Here is a 23,826-nt window from a genome sequence, read left to right as displayed (position 1 = left end):
CACTCTGAATGAACTGCGAGGCTGGCTGGAGGTTTTTTTTGTTTTACATATTGTTCTGACAGGAGTGTATGTGCTTGCATGTGTCTGACTGAAATATGACGCCTACAGTCACCGGATGGGCACACGGAATAGACAGGCAGGCAGCCCAAGATTATTGAGAATAAAGATAACCTAAAGTAACCAAAAGAAAGAGAATACAGGTCAAGACATTCCTATTAGTATTGGTATTCCTATAACATGCTACAATAAATTAATGGCCAACTAATGGCATCTCTAAGTCAAAAGCCTCGACCCAGCTCTGACCTGGTGGCGAGGTCTTATGGACCTTTATGCTCGACTCATTCAGTGCGTGTTCCTTAGGCTGGTTCTAATGCCATAACTCCCATATGATTCACATGCAACCCTGGCCTTGGATGTCAAGTCACGGCACGCCTGGAGAAAATCACGTTCACAAACAAACAAACTGCAGCGGCAGTGCGTACACACATTTCTCGAGGATTGGAGAAAATCAGACTCTTCCTTCTTGGTAAATTTCATCTCTTTGCTCAAATCTAGGATCCTTATAAAAAGGTACAGGAAGACTGAATAAAAAATGTATATTATTATTTTAGATGTACATACATGTACTATAAGCACTTATGATGAAGGTTACTATTCCCATTATTGTAAACAAAAACATGTACTGTGTATCAGTGTTTACCAAACTGTATTTTTTCTTGCAAAGCAAATTGATAACAAATAAATTAGAAATGACCATCAGCTGCCATCGCCTTGAAAAGGTAAACCAGCCATTTAGAAGAGATTATCTTTGATAAATCACAACTGTATTGTCTTCATGTGTTTATACACATGTTAAATATTATAATGCGACCAAAGAAATGAATGTTGGTGGAATAAACAGGCTTTCTCCTTATTTTCATTTTTATTAGATTCAATGTAATAAGTAGACTACAATTATCATAAATATACAAATAGTCAGGGTATTTCATGTGGCTCAAAGATGTGCTGCAGATTTTAATGTAAAATCAATTATGATGAAAATAATATATTTTATTTATTTTTTATAATTTATGTCTTTGGGAATTACTGCTGTAATGATAGAGACCAGGTCATGTTATACTGTGGATATCATCAAGCTGTCAATATTTATATTTATATGTGACCGCCACTGCTGGCGGTCTGCCCTGCACAGTTGAGGCCACTTTCCCATGCTTCTTTCAGTCGAGACAAGAACAGAGACACACACACACACACACACACACACACACACACACACAATGAAAGGCTATCATTTATTTAAGGGGAGCTGTTTTAATGTTCAGAAATAGCATAAAAACCTACAAATATAGGTTCTTAAACTTTTTCTCAGCTGTAAGTATTCTCAGTCAACTTTCACCATACGGAAGCATTCCTCCGAAACCACTAGAGATTTCTGGAGTTCATTGTGATGCTTTTTGAGCCTTGGCATCTCAGGACGTACAAACTATAACCCTATGATTATATATCACCAAAGTGCATGTACATCTACATACCTATTGTAATGTTGAAATATGGTGTGAAAATAGGAGAGAGGACAAACTCTTTGTCATACAACAGGAACATATTTCAGGGTTAATAGGCCAGATTTTAAACAATACATTTCAAAAGGTCCCTCACAGGAGGCAGGTGATGCTGACGCAACACAAATAGACTAAAATCCTTGAGATGAAAGCACTGAGACTGCTGAGGGGGGGGGGGGAGGGCCCGAGAAGAGCATCTAGAGGCCAGCGAGTACACCTGCACTCAGAGGAGAGAGACAAACAAACCTCCCCAGCAGCTGGTTAAACAACACACACGCAAAAAAAAAACCTCGAGCCTCTTATTTATAACCTCGCCCACACAGCAGAGAAGACCATCCACACAGACAGGCAGTAACAGCTGGTTTCAGGGAGCCAAAGAGTTCAAGTCACACAGAGAGAAAGCAGTTTAGGGATTTTCCATTAATGATTAGCGATCAATTACTTTGTCAACTTATTGTTTAGCCTATCAAATCAAGTGTAATGATATATATATATATATATATATATATATTATTATGTTTATATAATATACTATTTATTATTGATCATTTCAATGATTTCTTTTTGACGAAAATCAATTCTTCGTAAGTGTGAAGCTGAAACAAACTATTCTTCAGTTCAACAAATCTACGATGATAATCAACTTTATTCAAAATGTGTGTTACTTAATCTTCTGTCAGTTATTTCATCTACTAATTGAAAAATTGCTCTACGACTATAACCTTTTTAATTCCAAAGGGATTCTTATATTTATGTACAAAAAACCCCACTATCCACTCAAACCAAAATGTGTGTATGTTCAGGACATGGTAAACTAGTGTTTTGACATAATTGAAGACTGATATGACAAGAAATTAGTTAATTTACAAACTCGTCATGTTCTGGATATCCACCAGAAGACAACAAGATGGATGATGATCTAATTAATCATGCAATTATGTCTCAATCAATAAAAGCTCGCAGAGGTATGGGTGTTGCACGTCAATGGCCTTTTCACAAACACCTCATTTAGTAACACAACTCTCCAAGCGAAATAACACGAGTCAATGATAAATATCAACCCTTTGAAGAGGAGTCTTCCATCACCTAATTTTGATTCAGACGAGTGACACTTGAGCACACTGTATTGCATGTGTCATCACCTCATCAGTCTTACGTTTATGGAACTGCCTGCAGAGCAAATAGTTGGGAGTAATATCACCTTCGTGTTGGCTTCTGTTTAAAAGGTATGCGCATGAATTCATTCATCCACTATAAAAGTGAAACACAGTCCTCGTGGTGCTGATGTGTGTAATAAATAAAACATAATTTAGCAATTATTAAGATTTGCTGATGATAAAGTGTAAAGAATTAGTTGTGCAGCACATTTAGATAGTATCAGGTTGGATCTGCATATTGATTAACATCATGTTCAAGATAAATCAAACAAGCTGCTGTGATAGAAGAAGACACATCCTAATTCATAATCATGCTAGATCTCCACCACACTGCAGTGACACACTGTATGCATAGAGGCTTGTACAGCTTCAGTTTCAGCATCGTGACACAATAAACACTATGCCTCTTTTCCACAGTTATGTGTGCACATTTACGCACAGCATTGGGTCTTTACCAACTTTAGTGCCTGGAGACTCCAAAGACTGAAACACATGACATTATGAATCCACCACACTGTGACTTGTCAATTAAAATCGGTTTCGTTGTGCAAATAAATGTTCGCCAAAGGGCAAACAGTGCTGGGCCAGCTTCACAGCCTCATGCGACAACTCAACTATATGTGACAACTTTAAAGAACAAAACCTTTCATGGAAGCTTTAGTTTAACAACTTCTAGATTTAGCATTTCTATATTAAATCAGATCCATAAAATACCATTTGTGCCGTTGTATACACGCATAGGCCATCCACTATATAAGCAGCAACACCACTTACACACTTATCGTAATGAACGTGGGAGCTCATACCTGCTGTGTCGCTCCGTGTGTCCAGATTGGGACCGTGTCCGTACCGCAGGAGCGCGAGCAGTTGCGGAGTCTTCAAGCTGCCGGAGTCTGCGTCTGTGTGTCCAGCAGGGGGTGCTGAGGGTCTCCTGCTGAGGGTGCTGAGGGTCTCCTGCTGGGGGTGCTGAGGGTCTCCTGCTGGGGGTGCTGAGGGTCTCCTGCTGCTGGGGGTGCTGAGGGTCTCCTGCTGTGGGGGTGCTGAGGGTCTCCTGCTGCTGTGGGTGCTGAGGGTCTCCTGCTGTGGGGGTGCTGAGGGTCTCCTGCTGGGGGTGCTGAGGGTCTCCTGCTGCTGGGGGTGCTGAGGGTCTCCTGCTGCTGGGGGTGCTGAGGGTCTCCTGCTGTGGGGGTGCTGAGGGTCTCCTGCTGCTGGGGGTGCTGAGGGTCTCCTGCTGGGGGTGCTGAGGGTCTCCAGCTGCTGGGGGTGCTGAGGGTCTCCTGCTGCTGGGGGTGCTGAGGGTCTCCTGCTGGGGGTGCTGAGGGTCTCCTGCTGCTGGGGGTGCTGAGGGTGCTCTGCTGCTGGGGGTGCTGAGGGTCTCCTGCTGCTGGGGGTGCTGAGGGTGTTCTGCTGCTGGGGGTGCTGAGGGTCTCCTGCTGGGGGTGCTGAGGGTCTCCTGCTGCTGGGGGTGCTGAGGGTGTTCTGCTGCTGGGGGTGCTGAGGGTGTTCTGCTGCTAGGGGTGCTGAGGGTCTCCAGCTGCTAGGGGTGCTGTGGGTGTTCTGCTGCTGGGGGTGCTGAGGGTGTTCTGCTGCTGGGGGTGCTGTGGGTGTTCTGCTGCTGGGAGTGCTGAGGGTGTTCTGCCGTGCCGATCCCTGTCGTCCATTGTCGGCGTTCAGTGTCTCCGTGGCTGGCAGCGAGGCAGCGGAAATCATTAAACATTAAGATATTTGAAACACTCATGCTTCATCTCATTATTGATCCGGCATTGATGCCTTTCCAAAAAAGTATGAACCATTAAAATCAAATAATGGAGAAGAGAAGGTTGATATTGATAAATGATAATCTCAACATGATATAAAGGCAGGCTAAGTATCAAAATGTGGGTTCATTTGATTGTGTGAACATCACCATTCAGAGACACATTACTGTTTCCTGATAACATTAGATCACAGATTACATGTTCAGATCCAACCCAGGCTGGTCATCTCTTAGGAAGTTAATGTGTGTTTCTGTAAAGCAACATTTCACACACACACACACACACACACACACACACACACACACACACACACCACATTACAATACGATGATGCCACTGCTGTTTATATCATGACTTCCTTTCTCGTGGGAAGGTTGAGCAGCTTAGAGGCATAAAGGAAGTTCCTTTGGTTTTGGTTTCCAAATCCCACTCTTCTTCTTCATTTTGATTTTCCAGCATCAACAGCTGACTTGCTTTTCATGTCCCAAAATTTGACAAAGGTCTCTTTTATAACAAAAATAATGTCCGGTTTAGGTTAAAGGTTGTATTAATAACAGAGAGCATCCAAGTGAACAAAAGTGACTGATAGAGATCATAGTTTCTACATGTAACTTGAAGCTTGAAAACCAACACCTGGAATTATAGAGCATCCCTCTCTTTCTCTCTAAATGGAACCAGACAACTTTATAAAGGAAGGATATTAGGGGAGTTAGAGGCAGCTGTCTCTTGGCAGATACTATTTGCTGAAAGAAGGAAAGTAATTTAATATAAAGTGGCTCTTCATTCAATTATATCTGTATCATTACCATTTTCTTTTCCGTCCACCAGGTGGATCCGCAGACTGTTTCTGGCATTGCACTGATCTCTTTTTCTAAAACCTTCTCCATGACGTTTAAACACTCCTGAAATTATTCCCTCAAACACACTTCTTTCTACAAGTTTATTGAACTTTTTACTACAACACAATGGTTTACATACAATACAGCATAGTGATGGGCCTATATACACAGAACTTTGATTCTCCACATAATCATGTTGACGCTACAGTATAGGCATACGGAAATAAATTAAACAAACATTTCTCTGGACAAAGTTAGCGTGTACCTTTCTTTTGCATTTTACTATGTCATGGCACGCTATTTTACTTACAAGATTAACAATATATAGCACATGTATTTTAGATATGTTGAAAATCAGACAGTGGAACAGAAGGTGACAATATAATACACATTCCCCCCTCCTTCAGATTTATTTATTACATTTAAAACATGATGTCAAATCGAGGGACTGCTTTGACACGTACAGTAGGGTCTGACCAGAGGGATTCCTTCTTCTTCTTTTTATGTCACATGCTGGAATGGAGATGCTATACACTATGCATAAAATAAGATCTGTAGATCTATCATCCCTTCCATCTGCCGAGCCTCAAAGAACACACCCTGACCTGAATGTACATCAGCACTTGCATGGTTTTGACTCTATGAGGATGATATATGGTGATGACCCATGACGGCTGTGATTGTGAATGTGAAGCCCTGAGATGTTGTTAATGCCAGTGAAGACCTGTCATGAATGAGGCTGTTAAGGATCAGATGACCTTCACTTAACATACTTGGGTCCTATTTGGGCTAATTGACACAAGTCCAGTCATGCAATGAAATACACTGAACTGTAACATTTAAGATGTTGTTACTCATAAGCTGTTTGGTTGTTATGCTTGTTTCCTTTAAGAGTGACACACTTTTGGTCTAATATGTCCTTCAATTCAGTGACTCAGCTTTGTCCAAACACATCGGCAACCTGAGAAGCGCTAGTTTCTTCTATCCTGATTGGCTGGTCAGGATTTCTGACAGAAGAATAACAGCACGACTCGACAACCAGCTACCACCACCCGGCTGCTGCCCGTCCGTCCCAGACTGGTGGCGGCTCAGCTGGGGACTCGTTTGCAGACACTCCCTAATCATCGGACTTCTCATGGTTCTGATTGAAAAGCACTTAATCACTGAATAACTTCCATATAGACTAAAATGAGTTAGTTCACTTCTGTTTTAAAATGTTGATCACACAGTATGTTGATAGTGTAACTTTAGATTTGTAGACAAAGGATCGTCATAATTTCAGCCTTACTACCAAATGGAAAAATGCATCAAGTAGTATATAATCAACGTAGTATACCTTGACACGGCCGGACCTGACCTGATGTGATGAACCCAAACCTTCTGGTCCTCTGCTGCACTAGAACATTTTGCAAGCACTTTCTCAGCCCAGTCCAGATCCTGTTACATGATGGAGGAGGAATCTGTGCATGAATGAACTTCAGGAGAACTACTGCTCTCAGAAGAGCTTTTAAATCTACCTACAGCTATTGTTGTACTAAAATCGCTGCTTTTTCTAGAGAGCCTAAGATCAGCTCCTATTGAGCGTTTGAGAGGATGTTAGTATACTGTAATAAGCGTATAATGAGTAGCTTTGGAGGTCATATTTACAAATGTATGCACATGACAGCGTGTTAGTTTGATCATCATGAGAAGTCAGCTCTTGTTAAGGCTCGGTATGAAGACTCTCAAGGTGTGGGCGCAAAGCAGGGAGAAAGCCACAATAAATGGATGTGGGCAACATTACCTGAAATGTGCAAAGGGATCATACAGCTGCAACACCACAGTATCAAAGCAATTAAAAAAGGTTTCCTTGACACAGACCGCTCAGTCCGGGCTGGGTTTCCCTGACACATGTTGCATCTTCTATTCAATGAAAACTAGACCCTGGTGTGTATTGTGTCATTTCTTCCAGTGTTTATGCCACATGAACACAAAAGCCCAGTTTTACTTTGAAGTAGGAAATTTAAAGCACGGTAACCATGACCACCCTCTCTCTCTCTCTCTCTGTGTGACATCTGTCGAAGTCGATCAGTCCGTTCACTCGCAGCATACCAACTCCTGAGTGGAATCAGGACACATGCAAAGATTTGAAAGCTAACCCGCTACGTGACATGCATGCAGAGTGTGGGTCTTCTGTTACAAGCTGGCGTTACACACTATACTCTTATTTACGACAGAGAAAAAGGTCACGTCTGCCTACAGTATATGTCATCCACATGATGCCCTAGAAGGTGTGAGCAGGGGGCTGTGGAGGCTGTGCATTCACACAAACAGTTGCTGGTCAGAAACCCCTACTGGAGTATACAGCACTATTATTTACAACATGTGTGTCCTAAGTCATCGGGGATGGAGTCAGCCCTGTTTCAGTTCAACCACCTCAGGAGGTAATCAGCATAAGTGATATCTGGTGACAAATTGATGGGCCGAGAGATTGATGAGTTGATTAAGAGAAATTTCTGTATTTCAAAAAAGGAAAACCAATTCTGATTCAATTGACTTCCTGTACTGACTGAACTGGAAGGGACTGGACCTTAAACCCGGGGGCGGTCACCGTAGGAGCAGGAGGGGCTTCATTAAGTTTGAAGACTACAGATACAGCTCTTCGTCATCATCATCTTCATCAGTGATGCAGTGGAGGGACAGGGAGGCGGGCTGCATGCAAATGGGAGAGGAGGGTCCGTGGACGGGTACAGTGTTTGGTCATCTTCTGGAAAGAGGCAATAAAAGGAAGTCAGCCTTTGGAGAAATACAGAAATCAGTTAACATTGAATGATTATAAATTCATTTTCTAATGTTTAATATTAAAGAACTATCGCAATGGTTTTGTTTGTTTTAACAACTTAAATCAAATATGCTCTGCATTTATTGCCACACATTTCCCAAAGAGTGAAATAACTAACGACCAAGCAGCCACTGGTTTCTGGGAACCCCCAACCCATTGAGGCTTTTGCAAGCAGCTGCACGACAAAGAGGATTTTACAGTGTGCCTGTGTGTGAATTGGTGTACTTTGTTAATCACCATGGCATTAACTTGCAGCGGTCTCCTGCTGAATGATGTAATGCCTGTTTGAATCATCCACCTCGCTGCCACAGTGAACATCACTTCTGTTGATGCAGAAACCCAACACACATTACACAACCAACTGAACTGATAACAACAAGACAATAATTTATTTATTCCAATCTAGACTGAAGTTAAAGTGACTAAAACAATAAACGGCTAACTGACATCCTCACCTGTTGTCATTGATGTCTCTCGTTTCACTGATGTTGTTACCTGTTGGAAACAAAACAATAGCTTGATTTTATTGATCAATACTAAGTGATCATTAATTGATAAATTGATCCAACATAATTGAAAAGGAGCATATAAAGGACACTGAGCTAATGGCAATACATATCTAGCATGCTTAACAGAACTATATCTTCTGGTAAAAACAGATCTGAAATCTGTGTACATGTGCTCTTGTGCTTACCGTTTTCAATGTTGAGTGGGAAGGACTCCAGTATGTCTCCAGTGTATCTGCCTGCTCTGTAGCCCAGTGCTGTGGACACTCTGTGTGAAACACCACAGAGGAAAAACAAACAAAAACAAGGTCAAACATAAGCGCAGTATGATGCGTTACAAGAGAGGGAGACTTCTCTGGACCAGTCATTTGAAAAATCCCAAAAGAGTAAAAAGGAACACAAGGTTAAAGCAATACGTAATACAAAAGGAAAACAGCCTGACAGTATACTGAAAATACTGAAACGACCATGTTTGGATGAATGACCACTGTCATCTGACAACTGTCACTGAAAACAGTGGAAGGAACAACTTAAACTCACGTGTTGCTCTGGACAGAGTTGGGGTTGCAGTTGACGCTGGCGGCGCTCGGCTGTGTCCCGCTGCTCTGGAAGAGGGCGTTGCTGTAGGTGTTGGCTTGTTCAGTGGCACGGATGTAAGTGTAGAACGGGTTGGTGGGAGAGCAGACGGGCAGCTGCTTCGGTCTCACTGGCTTGGCTGTCAGGATGATAAAGTTATGCAAGGGAGGGCACAACTATGATGAGAATGGGTTACTGCAGCCCGAAGAGGTTCAATAAAAGAAAGCCAGTTCAAATGTGTTCACTTCAGAAAATTCCAATACTTAGGCTTTGACATGAATCAAACGAAATAGCTTCCTTGCAGTACCGATCTGTGCTGCATGGGGACGCCTCAGGGCGCTCTTTGCCCTCATGGCATCCTTGATGCGGTCGACCTCCTGCTGGTAGCGGCGGCGGTCCATCATTGCGCCCTCCTTGGCATCCCTCAGTGCAGTCTCCAGGGCCTTAACTCTCTCAGCAGTAGACCGAAGACGTTTCTCCAACTTTGGAAGCTCACAGCGCAGATCTGCATTGTCACGTACCAGCTGGAGGGGGGAGGAGAGAGGGAGATAGATAGAGAGAGAGAGAGAGAGAGAGAGAGAGAGAGAGAGCGAGAGAGAGAGATAGAGGGTGGTCATGGTTACCGTGCTTTAGATTTCCTACTTCAAAGTAAAACTGGGCTTTTGTGTTCATGTGGCATAAACACTGGAAGAAATGACACAATACACATCAGGGTCTAGTTTTCACAGAGAGATGACATGGGGTGGGAAAATTGGAATATTAAATGATGCAATATAATTGAGTTGTCCAGCACAATTTGCATTTTTCTCACCTGTTTGTGAACCTTTGTAAGTTGGTCCAGGTTATTCTCAAGAAAGGAAATCTTCTGCTTCTGGGTGCAAGACCCCCCGCTATCATCAGGCTCCATTTCGGAACTCTGCAGAGAGGAAGACGAAGCACAAAGATCAGAAGATAAATACAAACAAGGTCGAGGAAGAGGTTTGATATTTCGCTAATGCAGAAGGTAGGCATTCATAAATACCAGTGACCAGTGATTACTGTGAGAAGACATTTCTAAATTGCTTGTGAGTTGTGGTGGAACAAAACCTTCCACCTGATCAAATATTAAAATATACAATAAAATGTGCCAAACACGCCCCTTTAAGACTAAAAACCAGACCTTTAAGACCTTTAAGTCGGATCTTTGGTCCACTAGTCTTCACAACAATTGAATGTCTTTTGTTAAAAATCTAAAAGTCAAGGGGATTAGAGGAATGCTGCTACACCTTGGGAAGTTTTTATCAATGGGTATTCTGACCACACAGAGTCCTTAACATGGTTTAAACACTGCCTTCTCTCATCATCTTGAAGCTGCTTACTTTTTTAACCCGCGACGTGAGGTCTTGAACGAACAGCTTGCGCAGGTTGTGGAGGGTCTGGAGTTCGCGGGCCTGGAAGACAGACAGATGGAGAGGTTAGGAAGACTACTCTGGATGTAAGACAAAGGTTATACAAAAGAAAGACAGAGACTCAGTAGGGGTTAATGTTTCAGAAAAGACAGACATTGACAGGTAGAGGTGTATATTTTACTCACGACAGTCTCCTCCAGCCCCTTTAAATCCTGTTTAGTCTGCTCGTGACGCTCATGCAGGAATCTGACAGAAACAGCAAAACCATCATTATAAGACAATATGTCAGTGTACTCCAGGTGAATGCAATACCTATGCTTTGTTTTGAGGGCCCTCTGCTGGAAGAGATTGGACCGTATCAATTCAATACTTAAACCTTTTCATAATCTCTAAATAATGTAAAGTACGCTAGACTCAGACATTTGTGTCAACCACACTGAGTAATAAAGTGTGAGAAAATGGCCGTCCACAACACTTACGAGAGCTCCTCCAGGCGCTCACTCTTGGTGGTGTCCTGACTCTTCAGGCGCTCAAAGTCCGCACGAACCTGAGCGAGCTCAAGCTCCAGCTTGAAGTTACGACTGGAGACGTAAAGCAAAAGCACAACAAGAGAAAGGCAAGAGTTGAATGTACAGCAAACCTGATTGTTCTACAGATGTTTGTACACGCAAAGAATAATGTATGAAAAGATGAGTGCAATATTGTCAATAATAATAACTTTGTATAATACGTGATAGTAACATGATAATTCATTATTCATAATTAAATTGTCACGCACTCGGTGAGCTCATCAATGATCCTCTGCTTCTCGTTGATCTCATCCCGCAGGCGGGCCAGCTGCTTGTGATGGAGGCCACGGTGAGACTCCCCCTGCTGTCGAGGAACCTTCTGCAAAGGGAAAGAGAGACTGGCTTCAGCAGGGAAAACTAGAAAATGAATATAGAATAAAAAGCCATACAATTTGTTTGAGATTATTCTTTGAGAGAGTTTGAGGAGCCCTCTGTGCAACAAAGACAACGTTTATCACGTAGTACCAAGAAATGGAGCAAAGGAGGCCGATCTGAAAATAAGTACTTTGCTTGTAATTCATTCGCTTCTCACCTTCACATTTCCATCCTCCATCTCACCCTTCTCTCCATCCTTCTCCTCAAGCAGGGAGTTATCTGTACAAGACAAAGGGAAAGAAAGCATTTACCACAGGCCAACAGCCTCATAACATCTTAAGGCAAATTCCTGAGAAGTCTTAAAAATATTCCACATTTCCTTTCCGCATGTTTCAGCTGTGTTAATATATTTTTCAACAGGTTTTTTTTGTGTACGTGTGCGCGACCCATGTTACCCTGCTCTTGGAGCTTGGCCAGCTCTTCGCTCAGGGAGTCGTGGCTCTCCTCCAGCAGCCTCTTCTTCTGCTCCACGCTCTGCATGTACTCCGTCAGAGAGCGGATCTTAGCTTCATGCTGCACCAAACACACAAAGGTACGCACAGGAAAAATAAGTCGTTAAAAAAACAGCTCAACCAAACTACAATAAAAGACTCATTCACGCGGCCTTTCATCACCTGAGAGATGAGCAGCTGGCAGGAGGAGAGCTCCCTCCCGGTCTCCTCCATCTTGCGGTGGCACTCCAGCTGCATGTTCTCCAGCTGGCGGCAGCGCTTCACCATGCTCTTCACCTCAGACTTGATCTTGCTGATGTAAAGGCGAGCCACCGTGAACTCCTCCTCGATCGCACCACTGATCTCCACCGGCTGAGGATTGGAGGAAAAAAAGTTATTTTCTCTTCCACGGTTTCTCCATCAGTCAGGACAAACAGGAAGCTCAATAAAAACACTCACTCTATTGCGTGTTGTATATGAACATACAGTGTATGTACATTTTGACCTTTAAGTTCAACTTTTTTTTACACTTCCAACTCACCAGCTTGATCTCCCCGTTGCCCACAATATTGCTGAACTCGCTGAGGTCCCTCATCAGACCATTGAGGACGTCAGCGATGCGTTTCCTCTGCTGCCCGCTCACTTCCTGCATACGAGAGAGCTCTGCCTCCAGCTCCATCAGACTGGCCTGTAGAGATAGAGAGAGGAAGCAGTAAGGATCAGTGAAGCACGACCCCTTTCCACCTTCTGTCCTTCTGTTCCACCTCCTGTCTCTGATGTGAGCTTTCCATCTGTAAAGCTAACATTCACACCATTCCTCTTAAAACCTACCATTTTCTGGGACAGTTGGTCGGCCAGCAGCTGGTTCTGCAGGCCTTTCTCCTCCACCTCCTGGCTCTTCTGGTCGTAGTTGATGGCCAGCTCCTCCAGAGCTTGCAGCACTTCCTTCACCTCGGCCTTGGCGCAGTCGCTCTCCACCTGAAGCCTGCCAAGTTCAGCCTGGACCTTGTCCCCATCGCCCTTGGATGAGGCCAGGAGCTGGAGTGAGGGAATGACAAGAGAGGGAGACAGATGAGGACCCTCAGTTAAGACATTTAATAATCACCATTTGGTCCAGTCCTCAATTATGCTGTTTGAAAGTTGGAGCTTGGTATTAAGAATAGCTAAGTATCCTCTCAAACATAGTCTGTGTATGCATACAGTGTGTATTAATCTTTGTGAGTTTGTGATGACTGACCTCATCCTGGTCCAGCATCTGCTGCTTCAGTTTCTCTCCCAACTGGCAGTGCAGGTTGATCTCATCATCCTGTGTAAACATTATATCATTAACATCATTAATACCAACCTCACTATCATCCAGACTCCATCCCCCGCATGTGTGTACGAATGTATGTGACACCGAGAATTGTATAGGCTTTCATCTACCTTATCCGTGATTGTTTCATATTTATAAATCCATAATTACATGAAAAAGACTGTATATCTTTCATCATAAAAAAAATCATCTGCATTTGCACAGTGCTCTAGAGGTGGAATTACTTAATGTACAGGCAAAACGTGTCCATTGTAATTAGTATGTTTGGACCTTGTCATCCAGCTGCTTGTACAGCTTGCGGATCTCCTCCTCGTACTTCTGCCGCTCCTCCTCGGAAATGCGGACAACAATGGAGGAGGTGTCGTTGTCCAAAATGGGACGCTCCTCCACTGTCTCGAAACGGGTCACCAAGTCTTCCGTGGTCTGCTCCATCTCAGGTACGTCCTCTCCTGACGGGAGGGATCAGGCGAAAAGAGGACAGAGAATTAATAACATCAGAATGAGGCACTTTTGTTTATAATTTCAGCACAGAGGAGCTGAAGTTACGCAGCTGAAACGAGGCCTCTGCTGAAATTCAGTTAGGCATAAAACAATTAATGTGTCTCACCGTTTCTCCAGCGGTTGAGCTCAATCTCCAGCTTCTGGATGGTTTCCTTCAGAGTTTTGTTCTTCTCCTTCTCCTTCTCAAACTTCTTCTTCCACTGCTCTGCCGTCAGCTCCAGGTTGATGGAGGCGGTGTTCCTGATGGTCTTGGCACTGTGACAGAGGAAGACAACGACAGAGAGACACAGGGGACACACACGTCAATCAGTTTGGTAGGAATGGACTGATGACCAGTGTTTGTGTTCGATTGACAGTTCTACAAAACCCAGCTTTATGTTGGACAAACAGTTCAAAGGTCATCTGACTAGTATGAGAGGAAACAACTAAATAAATGACAGTTATAATGTCAGATTATTTTAATATTTGGTGAACTTGAGCCTTTTGACCAAGGCAGTGTCCTTTAGCATCTGTATCTGCCTTGCTTGGATTTTTAGATCATGCCCAAAACAGTTAATTTCCTTCCTTTTCTTGCAGACAAGCATGTCCGCATGTGACATGACTTAAAGGAGTTGATTCTCATGTACACTACAAATTATTTCCAAAGCTGCAATGGCTGTTTCCACAAATGTATTTACCGTTGTCCGAACATCAGAGTTGACTTGGTCTCCGCGTCGTTGTAGCTGGAGGGAGAGCAGCAGATGAACATGGTGGTGCGACAGTTCCCTCCGAGGGAGTCCTGCAGGATGCGGGTCATTTTGCTGTCACGGTACGGCACGTGACTTTTCTGCAGGAGATAGAAGGATAGAAGGAGAGTGGGGAGGGTGGAGGAGGTGAGGAGGAGGATGAGTAGACCGATGGAGGAAAGATAATGAAAAAAGATCAACATCAGGAGGCAACTTGGAACCAAAAGAACGCTCTGATTTTGCACTTCTGCAGTGATTCATCAGCAGATTATATTCTCAGCAAAAATGCAAACTTTCCCATTTTGGATTCAAACAAACCCCCAAAAATTAATTGGCAGGGATAGTTTTGGCATTTGACAGCCAAACCATATGAACTGGCAAGAAGGAAATAACAGTGCGGGTACTGGGCAGGATGCATTTCATTAACAAGTAAAGAGGAGCGACCGACAGCTACTCTACATTAGCTTGGATGGACTACAGAAGGGTCAGTAATGAGAGAGGAGTGCTATTTGTTACAGCATATGAACTAGGGGGTAACTTCCAGTTGTAGGAATTAAACATGTTTTAATTTAACTTTAATCCCAAAGTTCTACAATAAAAGTAAGCTTCATTTGTGGAAAAGGTACATATGTTTAACTATACTTAAATGTGGAAAAACTACTTTACATATCTCACATATTGGCTCAATACTAATATACAGTATTGTCCACAACCAAACCTGGACCAAATCATGCAGGAAGTACTACCATTTCTTTCCACTTTAGCACTGTTTAGTTTAGCAATTTTACTTTAAAGCAGATCTGCATTTCTGCTGATCTATTTGACTGTAAATCTTAAGTCTCAGTTATTCCTCTTCTGTATATCCAGATACAGGTAAGTGGGGTAAGATAGCTCACCGTGCCCTCAGCCAATGCAGAGATGACATTTCCCAGAGCAGACAGAGACTTGTTGATGTTTTTAGCCTCATCCAGGACGGCTCCTGCAGCTCCAGTCTTACTGACCTGGGGAAAAGAAAGAGAGTCAGCAAAGAGATGAACAGCTGAAGAAAACACACAGGAGACATAGATTGGAAGCAGCTGATGTGCCGGTTGGGAGTTGTTGTATTTGTGATCAATCTTTCCATCAGAGTGTCTCCTACCTTCTCACTGCCAGCCAGATCCACCAGGTAGAGTTTCCCACACAGTTTCTGCTCAGTCTCCACGTGCTCCTGCTTGATGTTGATCAGGAAGATGCTGTGGCTGCGAGAACTGTGCTCGTTCATGTCTGCACAAAGACAGAAGAAACACAACCGTTGGTTGCACCAAAAGGCAAAACGAGGCTTCCTGGGAGCCTTTGAGCTTTTGTTGTTATAATCTGTGTTTAAACCCACTTTTTTGAAACATAAGGCATTCATAAATGAGATCTGATCAAACTTTGGTAATCATGGAGATTTCAACTGAAAAATGGACAACTTCACCATTTAAACATGAAACACTTTGTTTTACGACACATTACTGCAGCAGAATGGTGTATTGTCATTTCACAGAGGGTAGATAGATAACTGGCCACCCTGATCTAAAAGCCCCTCTTCATCAGACAGCAGGTAAGTTTGGGTTTCTCTGCCGACAATATCTGCTCTGAGCACACCATTCTGCAGCAGCGTGCGTCAGCAGGCATCCGCCAGGAAACAGAGAAGACTGCTGCTTGTGAATGCAGCGTCAAGCTACTCGGGTCCACTGCTTCATACATCCAGCTGGTTTTCAAAGCTAGATTGTTGTAGGATTTCATTGTTTTCAAATTTTTAGCATTACAATGTTTTGTATTATTTCTGCTCTCCTGAGCAACCATTATTTTTAGTCTGAGTAAATATTTTATGAACAAGCATATTGGTACTAATTTGTCACAATGAAGAGATTTGTCTTGGCCTCCGTACTGAAATCCGTAGAAGCCTATGCCTAAACCTATCTCTGCATGCCCGTTATGCAACCCCATTACGATGACTGTGTATTTAAAGTGTAGCGTACAGGCAGATATGAATATTTATAGCAATTTCTCACTTTGTAGCTGCAGCTCAGTGTTTAAAGTATGAGTTGGGTCAGACACAATTTAATTGGTCTGTCTGGTAGATCTGCTTAGATGATTCACATACACATTTTCTTCACCTTACATAAGACACAAAAAGCTCTGCAGATGACTTTACCCTCTATAATTAAGTCTGCCCCAAAGTGCACACTTTCTTTTTAACAGATCTATTATAATGAATAATTGATTTCTAAATAAAGATTAAGCATAACTGGGCTTCTCAACTCATGATGATTGCATACATAACCTATTATACTGGAATGGATGATATTTTTAAGTATTACTGTAAACACATTTTCAACAGCATATGAAAAATATAATTTAATTAATTAATAATAAAACGTCAACCGTTGCTGTAAATGTGGCATTAATGCCTTTGGGTCATGCAGCAACATGTACATGTTTGCATCTGACAACCAGTTCGTTAAATGTATAACATTTCTATTTTCTGCTTTCAGAGAAGCTGAGAAAATGGTCTGAAATGAACTTTTATGGAACTATAATGTAACAAATGTGGTCGCATATTAATTGATGTGTGACGTGACTATGAATTAACATTAAATAATGAATCTATTAACTGTGAACTAATCACATGAAGTCATAGTGACTTGATTACTAATGGTGAGCAACATGAATTCATACAGTGAATCATGCACTAGTGAAGCATTACTTAAGTATAGGATTAGTACCCTTGTTATAAAGTGTTTATTTGTAAAGTGAGTTCACTCTGACCTCTGACTCATCTCTTATTACCCGCATGCTCAGACTATCGGAGCATCACTGTCAGGAAGCCGGACTGCAGTGATTCAGATAAGTGATGAAGGTTGATGCATAATGCTCCTACTGATGTGACACAATGACTGAAACGTAACAGATAAAAAGTATTACATTTCTCTACACTTTAATTAATTCCACAATATACTGTGTTGATTTCTGTGGTGTTTCTAGTGAACAAAAATAAGAAGTTGTATAAGGGGCCATTTACTTGGTGAAGCACAAACGACATGCAATGGCTGACAATAAGGTTTTTGTACTGCTTTGTTATTCTCTCAAAACCCAAAGTAACTGTCCAAAGCTGCCCATTACATTACAGTGAATGCCATCTGACAGGGTCTCGTTTATTTTTACAAGAATGAATGAAGAGAATTATAGCCATCTGTAACACGAAGATTACATAACGTGACGCACATGCACTAAGCTGTCACTTCACGCTTCAGTAACGGGATGTGAGTGCTACTGCAGGCACTGAAGAGGAGCCAGCTCTCGGCTCTGAAATGGACATGGAGGAACAACCTATTGTATTCTGGATATCTTCATTTCTTTTTACAGGAAGCATTTGTCTTTTTTTTTTTATCATATATATATATTTTTTTTAATTCAATTCAATAATAGAACATTTCATGTATACACTTTATATCCTTTGTTGCAACAACAATATTCTTAGATAAAGACTCACTGGTCACAGCAACGTGGCGGGCAGCTTTGCCCTCGTCAATCACATCCATCACCTCATCGGGGCTGGAGACAAAGCGCTCAGTGCATCCCTGAGGAGAGGAGAGGAGACGAGAGGAGAGGAGAGGAGAGGAGAGGAGAGGAGTCAAACAAAACAAAATGACAGGACAGGAAATGAGAAGAGAGGAAGCCATCAGAGAGACAGAATATGAGTCAGATTCAATATCATGGATGTGATGAAGCATACAAGCAGATTATCACCCAAAAACACAAAGCACTTTCACAAACCTTGACAAATGGCACCCTATTCTTATCCTCATGGACAGACAGGTTGGTCTTTGTCACTAAAATAAAAAGAGAGCAAATATAAAAGGAGGAAGGAAAACACTAAATTCAGGCGTCAAGTGACTATTCAAAATATGAACATGTAATTGAATATAATGCAGTAAAGCTCTCTGTATTGCTTTCAGATATGTATTCACTTGTAGATCAACTTATCTCATTTCATATCATCCCTGCTAAGTCAACACACGTGTTGGCATTATTTACTCTTCTCTCCTCTTTTGAATCTTTTTTTTGAGGGGGAAGTAAACTCTTTGAATGTGCATTTCACCTTAATTAATTAATCCATTTAATTTATCTTAATGTATAAATCCCTGGACTATAATAGCTCATTTGTATTTCAGCAAGATTTCTGCTCATGTTCAAAATGTACTGCCATAAGCCAAACAGCTTTTTTGATTTAAATTAATGCTTGGTACAATTTAGTAGTCGCCGGAAGAAAGGACACTCTACGCCCCTTGCTGTTGCAGGTGAACCACGAAGAGCTCATTAGCACTAACCATCCAGAAGGTCACGGATTTTGTCCATGTAGATTTCAAAGTATGAAACCTGTTGGAGAAGAAAGAGGGGGAAAAGGGACGCCAAAAAATCAGCTCATGTTGAAATGTATCATCATGAAAAATGAAAGTGCATGCACGTTTGTTTTTTTGTTGAACTGTTTGCAGACAAAGGATACAGATCAATAGAAGAAAAGAAGGGTTAAGACCAGAAGCAGAACACAACACAAATACGCTACCTTGATGTGGAATTCCAGGTTTTCATCCATGGCAAAGATGTGATTGAAAATGTCCTCAGCGATGCGAGGAATGATACCCATCTGGTGAGGGTCGTGCAGCTTGCCCTGAAACAGGAAGTCACAGTTAAAGGCATGAGTGAGATTGTGATAGCTGTGCGGGGAAAAAGGAGAAAAACAGAAGAATCACAGTTTCTAGTGATATTAACATAGTCTTAATGTAAATTCTGTAACAAATGTGTACATAAATATATCATGAAGACCTAAAACTCCCCGAAATGTTTGATGAATGTGGAGAAAACAACAACACAGACATCAACCGGCTTCATTGCTCTGATACTGTACCTCCATGGTGTGAGTCTTCCCGGAGGCGGTTTGTCCATATGCGAAGATAGTGCCATTGTATCCACCCAGAACATCTATGAGAAAAACAGGACAACAAATAATTATTATTATTAGAGCACAAAGGGCTTTCCATAGACAGCAGATCATTACCAATACACAGTCTATAGAAATAAAAACTGCTAAATAAAAGCACACAATTGAAAGACCGTATCAAATTAATTTACAGATGTAAATTTATTAAATAAATAACATTTATCGTCAGGTGGATTGTTGGTTAAAATGGTGTCTCAAGTCAGGATTTAAAAGCGGAAACAGTGTCAGTGGATCGCATACTAACTGGAAGACTGGTCCAGAGTGGAGGTGCCAGTAAAGCAAACGCCCCTAGCCTGGACTCTGGAACAGCTAGCAGCGGATCTGAGAGGCATTTTGGACAAATTGGAGGTAAATGCTCACTGATGTATTCTGGCACCTGGCCAAGCAACGCCTAGTAAGTAATGAGTAAAATTGGTAAATGGATTGTAAAGTAAATCGTAGGCAGTCTGGCTGCAGAGTTCTGCTCAGCCTGAAGTTACATCTCGAGCACTGAGGCAGGTAAACTATTACAATAGCCCAGTCGTAAGGAAATAAAAGCATGAATCATTTTATTTTATATTGCTGAAGGATAACATTTCTCTGATCTTAGCGCTATTCCTGAGTTGGTAGAAAAAGCGTACTGTCGACACCCAGGTTCTGAGCAGTGGCCTTAATATTTAAAGAAAAGAGGACCAAGCGGTGGCTGGACGTGATTACAGAGATAAACCTCTGTTTTGTCAGAGTTCAACTAAACATCTGGTGACATCCAGTCCTTCACATCACCGATGGCTAGCTCGTTCAGAGGGTTTAATGGAGAGATATAACTTCTAATCATCTGCATAGCAGTGAAGCGAGATGTGATGTTGCTGATTGATATGACTTAAAGGAAGCATGTACAGAGATAAGACCACAACACATACATTTCAAATATCTGGCGTGGCTAATCATCCTTACCTTTGACAATCTGCTTGGCGCAGGTGTTGTACACCTGCTCCTGGGTGGTGTTGGTGGGAAACACTCGATCGAACGCGTAGGACTTCCCCTGTAAAGACCGTGAACAACAACAAACAATTAACAAACAACATCAAAGATAAAGGGAATTATATTCAACTTGAGATCATGTTTTTCAGTTTAATCACAGGACATTCAACTAAATCAAAGCAGTATTTAAGCCTAGATGTTTTCAAATCTCTTTTCTAACAGCTAGTCATCAGGCTGAAATGATGTCAGCGTGTGAGGTGGCCAGTGACCATCATCATCTGTTTGCACATGCGTGACCATTAAGAACAATGAGAGATGAAATGGGTGAGAAGGAAAAAAGACATTAATGTTACTGGCCAACACAAGAAAATAAATAAGAAAATAAATTAAGTTACAGACGATAGAACAAGAGGAGTCAGGACTTAAGTTTCTCAGAAAGAGTATCTTGTATGAAAACTACTTGGATGCATTATAAAGAAGTAGGTCAACAAATACATAAAGATGAAGCTCCTACGCACTGTTTTAAATTACTGCAAAGCTCCGTAGAAAAAGCAGAGCATGACAACACACAAATGTTCTTTGAGTTTTACACTGATGTCCGCCCTCATTTTGTGAGAGCGTTGGAAGCTAAATCCAAAGGAATGCATTGTGTTTATTCCACAATTTGCCTGCCCCCAAAATAAATCAGCTCTGCCTAAAATACAAACAATCTTGCGTGAAACACGAACCAGTGAGTCAGCCCTGACAAACCTTGGTGCAGAAATCAAGCTATTAACCCCCTGAATGCAAGCCAGTAATATGAGCTGCCAGAACAGGAGCCGTATGAAATGTCATTAACAAGTTGACTCAACTGCAGACCGCCTTCATGACAGAGTGGTTTAGAGAGACAATGTTAGTCCCATGGGAGGGGGGGGAGGGAGGGTGGAGGAGGCGCAGAGAGAGAAATACAAATGGTGACGGATGAACAAAGGAGAGACATGGGTGAGAGTCAAAGAGGCAGCTGCATAATAGAGAGAGAGAGAGAGAAACAGCAGAATGATGACAGACAGAAAGAGAGACAGACAGACAGACAGACAGACGCCAGAGACAAGAACAAGCAGGTCGGCCTGTGATGCATGAGCTCGCAGGATGATTATTGATCCTCTTTGTGGGCAATTAGAGAGATCAGTTTCTGACTCCACTGTTCATCGTCATGCTGAGAGGAGAGAGGAAGGTCAGGCTGAGATGTTTCCATTATTGCCAGAGAAAGTTTCCACATGACTCCTCCCTCTGCACACTGCATTCATCAGCCTAAGAGAACCAAAGCTAATGGTTTCTCACCATTTAGGACTCTAAGTCAGTCCGTCCCAAAGACTGGGGAAGGGGAGATCTTATTAGGGGATCCAAATAAATTATCATAATTTATTTTAGTAGTCTTTAACATTTAGACCTGCAGTACACCTTCCGACCACATGGGGGAGCCTGAATGTGTGTTTTGTTCTGACAATATCGTCTACTTAGAACATTTAATCTAATATGAAAGGATCGTTCTGTTTGTTTTAATGATGAGAGGAAATAAAAAGAATGAGATTGCCTCTTTACCCCGCCTAAAAGTATTTTGTGTATGTACACATGGATATGTTTTCAATAACACGTCAATACAACCAAGTTGTGATTTATCAAACATATACCCTGTATATATTTTCTAAATGGCTGGTTTACCTATTTAAGATAGTAAGAAATGCAGTAATGGCAGTAAATATGACCAAGAACGTTAATCTACGCACAAAATCGGTCTTTTCAGAATGTATAGATAATGCATATTGGGAATTGGGAAATGATGGATTGTCATTTTTATAGAAGTGTGTCCTCAGAAAGAAAATCTGTGGGAAACACTGTAGTCCTGCATGTACTCTTTTTCTATGTCCTTCCTCGGACACTTAGCCAAGAACAAAACACATCAAAAAGGTAAAACCAGCAACACATATACAAAAAAATATGTATAATCATTGAATGAATTTCTCTGAATCTAAAGTCAATGTGAACCACATAGCAAATCACTAATCTAAAATATAGTGATGCAACACAATCTTCCTTTTTGTTTATCCATAAAATACTTTGAAATTCTGTTTCTTTATCCCTAATAATTCCAAAAATGCACCTACAATTTTTACAATATTTTGATTTGTGTTATACACTTTTTATTTCTAAGAGTGTGTTTTATACACAAACGTGATATTATCATAGTTTATTCAACACATGATAATATCTTTCTTCAATGTTGACAAAAATGTAACTCAAGTGTCCTGAAAGTGTGTTATGTTATGTTGTCATCTCTCGCTCACAAGCCGATATGTTTTATGAGGTGCGCGCTGCGTGTACAATAACATGGTTTCAACGTGCAGACCTATCAGCTGATGCAGGAGGCCAGTTTGCGCACTTTGACAACACAACATGAATGTGTGCTTTGTCATGTTAAAGGTGGATAGACTGTTGAGGGAAAGGTGTGACATGTGCCTGTGCTGCACTGATTTATCATGTGTTGCTGCCCATGCAGCCACGACCCAAAATGACGAGTCGAGCTGATGATTTATTGATGAAGGGCCTGCGTGCACAACAAAGCGCCTCCACGTACTTACCCCGACGAGGACTGTGTCATCCCCTTGGAATTTGGGGATGAACTGGTCCCCACGTACAATCTCCGACTGGTTAAGAGGACGAAAGCGACACAGCACTTTTATGTTACACTCCGCCGGGACATCGGCCATTGCGCAGATTCAAGGAGGAGGAGGAAGGATGCTGCTTTCTGCTGAGCGCAGGGATGCTGCTGAGGCTGGAGGCGAACTGGTCGCGGATCGGGCCGATCGGACCGTCAAAATAAACGAGGGATGCGCGAGGTGACTTCGCCCTTCTACGCCGACGGGACTCCGAGGACGGTGGACAGGTCGCACGGGTTGATCCTGACAAGTCGAGAGAGGATGCAATTGATGTGTGCGCAGGTGGACGGTCTCTCCTTGTCGCAGAGAAGCAGCGAAATTAGATGTCAAATCACAAAACGATCGCCTACATCATTAAAACCACCGACTCTGACGTTACTCGACGTTCCTTGTTGGTTTGTTTGACGCCGTCTTTCTCTCTTGAGTACGTTTGTTTCTTCTTCTCCTTTTCGGGTGCGGCGGTGAATGTGCGTCAGGCCGGTTGAAGGTGATATGCTGCTGGAAGGGCAGTGGGGTAAAGCTGCTGCTGATCGGCCTGCGTTGGATGCCACAGCGCCCTCTACCGGTGAGAAAAGGAAGGGCGTGGTCTGCATCCGTCTCTTTAAAGTGGTACCCACCATCATCT

The 23,826-nt window shown here is 42.3% G+C and overlaps 1 protein-coding gene across 1 annotated transcript; it reads right to left on the bottom strand.

Annotated features, from left to right (window-relative positions):
• Positions 1–8,377: 8,377 nt before the first annotated feature.
• Positions 8,378–23,252, bottom strand: kif5aa (kinesin family member 5A, a). Its single transcript, XM_034537166.1, has 28 exons — positions 23,124–23,252; positions 20,479–20,566; positions 19,453–19,526; positions 19,111–19,215; positions 18,875–18,923; positions 18,321–18,376; positions 18,037–18,124; positions 15,658–15,782; positions 15,416–15,520; positions 14,472–14,620; positions 13,901–14,049; positions 13,564–13,742; positions 13,216–13,284; positions 12,810–13,016; positions 12,520–12,666; positions 12,162–12,350; positions 11,943–12,060; positions 11,705–11,766; positions 11,382–11,491; positions 11,083–11,184; positions 10,789–10,849; positions 10,574–10,645; positions 10,027–10,131; positions 9,523–9,739; positions 9,180–9,354; positions 8,828–8,907; positions 8,589–8,628; positions 8,378–8,456 (listed from the first exon to the last, which is right to left on the bottom strand). Exons 1-28 carry the CDS (start codon positions 23,250–23,252, stop codon positions 8,378–8,380), a joined length of 3,129 nt encoding a protein of 1,042 aa, XP_034393057.1.
• Between the last annotated feature and the right edge of the window lie 574 nt (positions 23,253–23,826).

This window comes from Cyclopterus lumpus, chromosome 7 (assembly GCF_009769545.1).
Source record: "Cyclopterus lumpus isolate fCycLum1 chromosome 7, fCycLum1.pri, whole genome shotgun sequence".
NCBI classification, from domain to species: domain Eukaryota; kingdom Metazoa; phylum Chordata; class Actinopteri; order Perciformes; family Cyclopteridae; genus Cyclopterus; species Cyclopterus lumpus.
This window is presented reverse-complemented; position numbering and strand designations above follow the sequence as displayed.

Excerpts from the sequence above, each read along its gene's own strand:
- kif5aa (XM_034537166.1), bottom strand. The coding sequence starts at position 23,252 with ATGGCCGATGTCCCGGCGGAGTGTAACATAAAAGTGCTGTGTCGCTTT. Across the intron at positions 11,185-11,381 it reads ATCATTGATGAGCTCACCGA|TCGTAACTTCAAGCTGGAGC; the intron begins GTGCGTGACAAT and ends TTACGTCTCCAG. Across the intron at positions 8,908-9,179 it reads AACTCTGTCCAGAGCAACAC|AGTGTCCACAGCACTGGGCT; the intron begins GTGAGTTTAAGT and ends TGTTTCACACAG.